General features: G+C 40.1%; 2 protein-coding genes across 2 annotated transcripts; one reads left to right on the top strand and one right to left on the bottom strand.

Moving 5' to 3' along the window:
• Nucleotides 1-5,680: 5,680 nt before the first annotated feature.
• On the top strand, nucleotides 5,681-9,020 carry LOC6548492. The gene is made up of 7 exons (XM_001975269.3): nucleotides 5,681-5,880; nucleotides 7,396-7,701; nucleotides 7,817-7,888; nucleotides 7,953-8,042; nucleotides 8,102-8,179; nucleotides 8,245-8,388; nucleotides 8,451-9,020. Exons 1-7 carry the CDS (start codon nucleotides 5,857-5,859, stop codon nucleotides 8,826-8,828), a joined length of 1,092 nt encoding a protein of 363 aa, XP_001975305.2. The 5' UTR covers nucleotides 5,681-5,856; the 3' UTR covers nucleotides 8,829-9,020.
• On the bottom strand, nucleotides 8,954-9,486 carry LOC6548493. The gene is made up of 2 exons (XM_001975270.3): nucleotides 9,347-9,486; nucleotides 8,954-9,263 (listed from the first exon to the last, which is right to left on the bottom strand). Exons 1-2 carry the CDS (start codon nucleotides 9,469-9,471, stop codon nucleotides 9,050-9,052), a joined length of 339 nt encoding a protein of 112 aa, XP_001975306.2. The 5' UTR covers nucleotides 9,472-9,486; the 3' UTR covers nucleotides 8,954-9,049.
• Between the last annotated feature and the right edge of the window lie 129 nt (nucleotides 9,487-9,615).

Genomic DNA, 9,615 nt, shown 5'->3' with positions numbered 1-9,615 from the left:
TTACATGTCTGTGTTTAAGTGGCGCCACCTATACGAAAAGAGCTTTTGCACAGCGCCGCCTAGGTGTCAATGTAGTCTCAGATGGCGCCAGTGAGAACTGTCGTGTAAAATGTATATTTCTAACTTATAACTTAATTATAAGAGCCTTGACGGTACCGGAACTTTTTTTTTTTATATATTTTTAGTTAATATAGAAATAAGCATTTTAAAAAGTATTCCAGGCAAATTTGTGACAAATATAAATTTGTAAAGAAATATAAACTTAAAAAAAATGTAGAAATGTCCCAAGGCTGAAGTTCTAAACTCCATAACTCAACTTATATAAATCGGATTTTGAAGTGGCATACCTCTAAATGTTTCTGGCGCAATTCTCTAAAAATCTGCATTCAAATTTGAAAATTTAATTTTTTCAATTTTTTTTGTAAATTTTTTGGTATTATGATGTACAAATTCAAACAAATTAAAAAGTGACCTATTGCTGAAGTTCTATACTCCATAACTCCACTTATCTTAATCGGATTTTGAAGTGGCATACCTCTAAATGATTCTGTCGCAATTCTCTAAAAATCTGCATTCAAAATTAGAAAAATATTTTTTTTTATTTTTTTTGTAATTTTTTTGATGTGATGATGTGGAAAGTCAAGAAAATTAAAAAATGTCCCAAGGCTGAAGTTCTAAACTCCATAACTCAACTTATATAAATCGGATTTTGAAGTGGCATACCTCTAAATTTTTCTGGCGCAATTCTCTAAAAATCTGCATTCAAATTTTGAAATTTATTTTTTTTCAATTTTTTTGTAATTTTTTTGATGTGACGATGTAGAAATTCAACAAAATTAAGAAATGTCCTAAGGCTGAAGTTCTAAACTCCATAACTCAACTTATATAAATCGGATTTTGAAGTGGCATACCTCTAAATTTTTCTGGCGCAATTCTCTAAAAATCTGCATTCAAATTTTGAAATTTATTTTTTTTTCAATTTTTTTGTAATTTTTTTGATGTGACGATGTTGTAGAAATTCAACAAAATTAAGAAATGTCCTAAGGCTGAAGTTCTAAACTCCATAACTCAACTTATATTAATCGGATTTTGAAGTGGCATACCTCTAAATGTTTCTGGCGCAATTCTCTAAAAATCTGCATTCAAATTTGAAAATTTATTTTTTTTCAATTTTTTTGTAAATTTTTTGGTATTATGATGTACAAATTCAAACAAATTAAAAAGTGACCTATTGCTGAAGTTCTAAACTCCATAACTCAACTTATATTAATCGGATTTTGAAGTGGCATACCTCTAAATGATTCTGTCGCAATTCTCTAAAAATCTGCATTCAAAATTAGAAAAATATTTTTTTTCTATTTTTTTGTAATTTTTTTGATGTGACGATGTTGTAGAAATTCAACAAAATTAAGAAATGTCCTAAGGCTGAAGTTCTAAACTCCATAACTCAACTTATATTAATCGGATTTTGAAGTGGCATACCTCTAAATGTTTCTGGCGCAATTCTCTAAAAATCTGCATTCAAATTTGAAAATTTATTTTTTTTCAATTTTTTTGTAAATTTTTTGGTATTATGATGTACAAATTCAAACAAATTAAAAAGTGACCTATTGCTGAAGTTCTAAACTCCATAACTCAACTTATATTAATCGGATTTTGAAGTGGCATACCTCTAAATGTTTCTGGCGCAATTCTCTAAAAAACTGCATTCAAATTTAGAAATTTATTTTTTTTCAATATTTTTGTAATTTTTTTGATGTGACGATGTTGTAGAAATTCAATAAAATTAAGAAATGTCCTAAGGCTGAAGTTCTAAACTCCATAACTCAACTTATATTAATCGGATTTTGAAGTGGCATACCTCTAAATGTTTCTGGCGCAATTCTCTAAAAATCTGCATTCAAATTGAGAAATTTATTTTTTTTAAATTTTTTTGTAATTTTTTGATGGTATGATGTTGTAGAAATTAAAAAAAAATTTAGGAATAGATTTGAAGTGGCATACCTCTAAATGTTTCAGGCCCACACTCTCAAAATTTTTTATTAATGGTTATTTATGGTATTATTTGTTATCATTATTTTTCTTCCCAGTTTCTACCGATATTACAGAAAATTTAGAAATTTCTCGTTTGTCAGAAAGAATAGCCACGTAATTTGAAAACTGGGATTAAAAACTGGGAATTAAAATGACAAGTAAAGGTCAGCGGTATTAGTATCTTAAGTAATTCAGTAGCTCTACATAATTTTGGTTTTTAATACGCTACTCTATGCATTATCAATTATAGATGGAACACTGTGACGTAACGGAGAAAACGCAACCGGATTTTCCGGAGCTAGACTCCTAAGTGAACCTTCCCGTAGCAAGTGGATTTTCAAATATCGCCAGATGGAAAACTGGATGGCTTGCCAGATGAACGGAAACGAAATTGATTGGCACATGTGGTGTGCAAAATTTTGAGCTCCACCGACTGTAACGCCACCGCCAACGCCAGAAAGTTGTACAATTATGCAATCGGCGTTGGCCAGTCGTTTGCATGTCCCAGTCAATTGGCGAGCGTGACTGCAGCTGACCGAGTGAAGGAAATCACCTAAATCTACGGCTTATGGCACTCGCCATCTCCGTTGATCCAGATATTTAGCGGCTAATCTGCGGAATACTCGCAATCAAGCGGCGTTTGTTTATTTCTGGCATTTTTAGACTTATATATACTCGCACTTGAAAAATATTTATGAAAGCATTGCATATGAATCGGTATATATTAATAATTCAAAACACATATTCCCATTTATGCAGCATTGACCTATTTGTAATTATTGTAGTTTGTTTGAAATCAAATTCTATACTAATACATGTTTTAGATATGAACATATTATATCTCAGTGGGCTTAAAAATTACTAAGTACTCTTCCAACCACCTAATTAAAATTTGTATTATATCATTTATTATATCATATAATATTATATCATATTCGGTATATTTCTGACACACTTTTTCATTTTATTGGCAAGTGGAGATGGTGAAATGATATCCACAACTCGCCTATGTTTACTTTTTCACTGCGCTGGGTCAGTGAACTCGTAGTGAACCAGTTTGGTCGCCTGCATTTCCGCAAGTCTTTTTTGTCCAAGTGACCCAAGGCGCCAGTGCGTCTCATTATGCGATCGATGAATTGAAACGCCGATCAAATTAATAGCAATTCGACTGCTTATGTATGCAAATGACACATCGAAGCGCCGCCGATGGCACTGGGCCATAATAAAGACATAAGTCGTGCACTCGCTTTTGTATGGAAATGCGTTGCATGAGAGGTTCGTGCCTTAAGTCTTTTCTTTTGGCCGAAACGATGTCAACATATTGCAGCTGACCTTCGAGGGAAAATGAGTATGAAATGGGCTTGTGAAATCCATGAATTGCACTTTAATCAATCGGGACTGTGCGGAAACTGTAGAAAGCTGGAAACCATTTTCAATTGAGGCACCCAAACTGGCGAACCGAATTCGCCAAATATGGCCAGAAACAAGAGCGATGACAACTCGACATCTCGACTCTAGGCAATGCACACGCACTTTGTCAGAGCAGCTCGTCCAGCTTCCTTGGCGGCATGCTTATACTTCGGTGGACAAGCAGGAAGCCGGTCCCAATCGGAAGTGAGGGGACCACAATAAAAAAAAAAAGGTGTCCTTCATTGGCATGTGTGAGATTGGCAAGTGTGATTGCCTGGCCAATGTGACAGTGTGGGCGGCAGCCACGCCCCATTCACTTCTTGGGGGGCTGTCAGAGTTATGTGGCCACCACCCACTCCCACTTGCAATCTGCGATCGCTTTGGCAATCGTTTTGGCAATGCAAATCAGCCAACGCAGCGCCGCCAGAGGTAGGAAATGCATGCCAAATGTTGCTCCAATTTTCATGCCGGAACCAATTACAGATGGCAGACACAGAGAAAAACAATTTCAAATTGTTGAAATGAACTTTAAACAGTGAATTTAAAACACTGTGTTTATTTCAAGAAGACGTACAGAAAATCCTGTAATTTTTCTGTTTGGAATATTGTATATTAATGCTTAGTATCGGCAATAATAAAATCTTATATGTTTCCCAAAAATGTCCCACTTGTTTCTGTGCAACGAAAAGCACACCCTTATAGCTTCACACTAGAGCTCCGCATATATTGACCGATTACCGCCGACGATAAGATGAATAATCATGAAAGGCATAAATAAATAAATAAAACGCCACATCACGCTGTTCGCCAAACGGAGTGGGGGAAAGTAAAAGTGGTTCAACACCGTCTGGAGTTTTATAGTTTGGAGTTTGGATCACAGAGCATGGAGTTCGCAGTGGCGATGAGGAGGCGGAGGACATGGTCTAAGCCGAACGCATGGCCATGGGCAAGTTGTTACGCATTTAAGTCCAGTTTTGTGACTCCACTTCCTGAAAGGGGACACACAGGCGGCCACTTTGTGTGTATCTCAAACTGATGAATATTAATATGATTTCATTTTGGCTGCTGGTGTGTGAATCATGTTTGGCACTTCCTTGTATGGAGGGTGGAACTAGCTGTCATTGGCGGAAAATGATGGCCAGCTATTAAGGGAGAAAGGCTGTGGTGAAAGTCCTGCCAGGTGGATGGTTCTCTGGGAACTGCACAAGATTTGGCACAGACACATACAGCCCATGGTAGTTATTTATATTTATAGATCCAGCCACGTTATGCAACTGATTACTTCCCACTAAGTGAAACGGAACCAGACCAGCTACAGGCACGCACCTGGAACTCCATATGCTGGCCAACAGGTGAGCTATCCGCTGCTCATTCATATGAAATTAAATCAACATGCAATTAACTTGCTTTTGGCCAAATGAATCGAACCATTTACAGAGCGGTATTCCGCATGTCTTGCCGTTGCGGATCCCATTGAAAATGTGGCAGGAAATGAATCGGAAAATGAAATGAAATGTGTTGGCTATTGTCTTTAAGTGTTGCCACATTGCTGGGCTGCACATGCAAAAATGCAATAGTTTTATGGCCATCTGAGCCATAGACACGTTCACGAGCATTGCCCTTAACCGAGTTGTGCCTCAATGGACAATAAATTACATTAAAAACCATCTAATTAATGCGACACCACTGGGAATATCAAAACGCAGACGTGACGACCTTCGATTTCTGGGCGATTGAACAATAAGAATTCCCAAAAAACAATAATCACAAAAACCCGAAGACAAACGCAATAGGCTCGGACTTGGTTTTTTCTTTGGTTTGTTTGTTTCGCTTATTTCACATTGCGTGCTATTAATTTGCATTGCCCAAATGTAGTCGTTGATTTTTAACTTTTTTTCTTTCTTTCCATTATTGAGATTTATAACATTTATGGCCATAAGCTTTCGGGGCGATTACAACATTTGGAGCAGACTGCAGACCAAGTCACGTCTCCAGGTCTTGAAAAATGGCCAAGATAGTGGGTTGTACGGGAAACCAGAGAGGTTTTCATAGAGAGAAAAAGTGGTAAGCCGGCTTAAGCTTTGCGAGCAAAAGCTTCGTCATTGTTTACACACGAAACCGTTATCAAAATTCAAGGTCTGACTGGCTTGTAACTCTCATTTTCACCGGAGACAGAGAGTCACAGATTCGGAGAGGTAACCACTCTCATTTCGCCGGCTGCACCTGCGCGTTGTGTATTTAACCGTAGGTGCCCAATCTTCAGCGCGACAGTCGATTCCACGAAAGTGGCCAAAGTGGTGGTTACAACCCATCCCAAGTGGCTCAAAGCGATCAATATATATTCCTGAGAGACAAATAGTGCATACCGATAGTGCCTTAACTTAAGTGTTTCACCAGCTGTAATCGGGAGCCATGAGGATCCATCGGCATTTTGTGGTAATTACTGAAAAGAAAAGACTAAAGAAGCCAGCGTAAAAATGTGAAAAAGTGTCGCGAAATGGAAATTAACACGGAATTGGGGTTGCGGGTGCTGGCTGCACAAGTGGAACTAATGGTGTACTTAGCCAAAAGTTGGCAATTATTTCATTTAATTTGCATAGGCGGCAAGTTGGTGTGGCAATAAGTTAAAGGGATGTACGCTTCAGTGCACTTTTCTAAGAAAATGTTGAAACCTTGGGCGTGCAAGGTGAATTGCAATTTGGTTATATATTTGTAAATTACTAGATAATCATGTAGTTTATTTGGTAACAATTTGAGTATTTGAGGAAAAGTGTAATAATAATAAGTATTATATGTTTAGTAGAAGAGATAGCTAGTCGTACATCGAAATAACAGAATTTCCGATATTTCTAATATCTAAGCCACTTAACGAAATTTAAATTAGTAACAATAAATACATTTCTTTAAAACGCTGACGTATTGCAGACTTTATTTTCTGTATTGGAAATGCATTTATACAAAGAAAAGATTTGCTTTTGATGAAACTAAGGGAATGCCAAGCCAAGCAAGAGAAACACTTTCTTCCTGTTGGTCTGCATTTGTCCATCGTGATCCATGCATTTTTCATTAGTCTTCAGGTGCCCCATGACTTTCCGGCGATTCCCTTCCGACTTGCGCCGCATTGTCAACAATTAAAATCGCGATCGTTTCATTAGCGACCAGGGGATATACTATATAGATATATACACATATGTATACGTATCCGTGGGGTGCACTGCGGAGTCGCAAACTCTTTTCCCTCACGACCGATGATCCAACTGCAGGCGAAACCAGTCTGCGTAGCTTTCACTGCCCACCCAAAGTGGGGAAGCTGACACGATCGATCTGCTACAATTAGCACTATCCGATGAGATAATTTTTGCTGGCGCTAATTTCCATTTCATAATCGGGCCGGGTCTCGTTGACATTTATGCGCAAATTGATTGGGATAGGGCTTTGGTTGTGCGGTTTTGAAATTAAACATACAAATCGGGCTCATTTTGCGAAATCACGCAGGCGTTCCTCTGACCTCGTTGGATTCTCCTAATGCAGAGATGGCTTGCGTCATTTATCCAACAGTTCCATATTTAACCGAATAATACAAAAAACCATTTACATAATAAAGCAAATTGGCCAAATAAAGAGGGCCCAGACCCAAAAAGTCTTTGGCCCGGCATGATTTGTCATCAGCTGGCCCTCTTGACCCAGGTCAGGTATTGTATGAAACATCTGGGGTTACGCAACATTTTTCTACCGCTCGCCCAAAAAACAATGCCAGACTCTGACCCACTTAAAACTTGTTTTTATTCACTCACCTTTCTTTGGAGAATATGGAATTCATTAACATGATCGTTGCGAATTCGATTTAAACAGGCTTTCTTCATGCCCGAGTTCGTTGTCTCAGTCTTTTGATATGTATCTATTAAATGTTGGGGTGTTAACTACAAGCATATACTTCCTTGCTCATTTCAGTTGGGTCTGCTCGGTGTGCTCTGTTTGGCCATCGGAGGCAGTCAATCCAAGGCTGTGGTGGATCAGCAGCCTGCCGCTTCCCAGGTGGACAGCAAAAGTGTCGCCCAGCAAAGGATCGATCTGGGATTGGGTCTGGGCGATGCCCTGATCCCTGACCACCATCACGAGCACATCATCGAACATCACGAACACCATCACGAGCACCATGACCCCGGGTACTGGAAGAAGAAGGTCACCTGGAAAGAGGGATGGAAGAAAATTTGGAATCCGGCTAAGAAGCAAATCTGGAATCCTTCTTGGAAGAAGGTGAGGAGCTTAGTCCATCATAAAATTGATGTTCCATATCTTCGGGACTTGATCATCACTTATAACTATGAAACCCTTTTTAAAAATGAATACTCTTGTCTTATGTCTATCACAGATCTGGAAGCCACATTGGGTGAAGGTGCCCGGCTGGAAGGAAATACAGGTTCCCGCATGGAAGCAAATATGGGTATGTTATATAGTTAACTATCGACTATGGAAGTGTTTTTAAATATACATATGCTCTATCTTAGGTTCCTCACTGGAAAGAGATTTTAGTGCCAGCCTGGAAGGATATTCAAGTACCTGATTACAAGCAGATTTGGACACCAGAACTAGTCAAGGTATAATTGAATCTAGATTTTCTGTAAGTTTATGTAGCTAAGCATCCATTTAATTCTAGGTTGGCATTCCCGGTGAAAAGTACTTGGGCAAGGATCACGAAGGTTGGGAGTACACCAGCCACGATCTGTGGAAGAAGGTTGGTTATAAGATATATTTGAAGTTTAGGGATGCCATTTAATCACCTAAATTCCGAATCTGTAGAAAGTGGTCTGGAAGTCGCACTGGAAGAAGATCTGGAAGCCAGCCAAGAAGCAAATCTGGGTGCCTGAGAAGAAATTGGAGTGGAAGGAGGCATGGAAGCAGTACTGGAAGCCAGCGAAGAAGGAAATCTGGACCGATAAATTGGTATGTTTATCACACTAATTACTAATTACACACTAATAACTAAATATTTCAACTATTTTTAGGAATGGAAGGAGGCATGGAAGCAGATTTGGGTGCCCGGCTGGAAGGAGATCTGGGTACCTGGATGGAAAAAGATCTGGAAGCCAGTGGTCATATCGGAGTGGTTCCCCTCGCCCGATCACCACGATCATCACCATGAGCACGGTTTTGATTGGGATCGCAAGGACGCAGGTGTCACGGCCACCAAGTTGGCCGATGGCAAAGATAAGGTGGTCTGGAAACGAGATGACACCAATGCCGCAGGCAAGCCAACATTGCTGCAGCCAGTGGCCAGCGCCGACTTCCAGGCCAAGTCTCTGGAGGCAGCCAAGTCCCCTGTAGCAGCGCCCGCCGCTTCGGTGGCCACCACCTCGCAGTCATTCAAGTTTCCCGGCGCGTAGGAGGTCATTGCATCACCTAAACGGTTGCATCACGACGCCCGGTTCCAAACTCCTTGTAAATAGTCGTAAACCAGTCGCTAGCTCATAAGGCCATCCATTTCCTCTTCCATTTGCCTTGGCGCCACTTTAAATTATCTCTAGACTTTAATTACCAGTGAATACAAAATAAAAGATAAACAACTAAACAATAAATAGTCTTAGCCTATGTTTCAGTCTCAGTGCTAGTTGTAGGAGTGATCCTTTTCCGCCTCCCATTCGTTGGGGGCATTGGGGAGGGGCACCCACTCGTTGTGAATGGTGGGTGTCCAGACCTTTTTCCACACCGGCTCGTAGATCTTCTTGGCCCGCCAGTACTTCACCCAGCGAGCGTTCCACGTGGTCTTGTTGGCCCAGAAGCCATCGGCCTGCGGATCGAGGGTGTCTGTGTGGCTAACGCTGGGTTTTTCGAAAGGGAGAAAGGAGGATGGATTAGTTGGTGAAAGTGGTCTAGTGGCTGGACAGTTGCGTAATCCTCTCACATGGTGGTCGTCTTGCCGGCCAGACAGTAACTGAAGAAAATGACCAATAACACTGTCAGCATCAGCAGGGGCTTCATTTTAATCCATGGAGAGGCCATCCTGTCGCCACTTTTCGTCGCTTTCATGTTTCGCAATCGACTGGCGCGGCTATTAGCCAATCTCCACGTTTTAAAGGCCCCCAGTTTCACGGCAAGCCAAGCGCCCTAATTGTGATTCAGTGCGTCTGTGCAAATGAATTGCAAATTCCCGCACTTTGCACGATCTGACTG

The sequence above is a fragment of the Drosophila erecta genome, unplaced genomic scaffold (genome assembly GCF_003286155.1).
Source record: "Drosophila erecta strain 14021-0224.00,06,07 unplaced genomic scaffold, DereRS2 tig00000092-arrow-pilon, whole genome shotgun sequence".
Classification (NCBI taxonomy): domain Eukaryota; kingdom Metazoa; phylum Arthropoda; class Insecta; order Diptera; family Drosophilidae; genus Drosophila; species Drosophila erecta.
The sequence above is the reverse complement of the archived record's forward strand: the minus strand, read 5'-3'. Positions and strand labels throughout refer to the sequence as shown.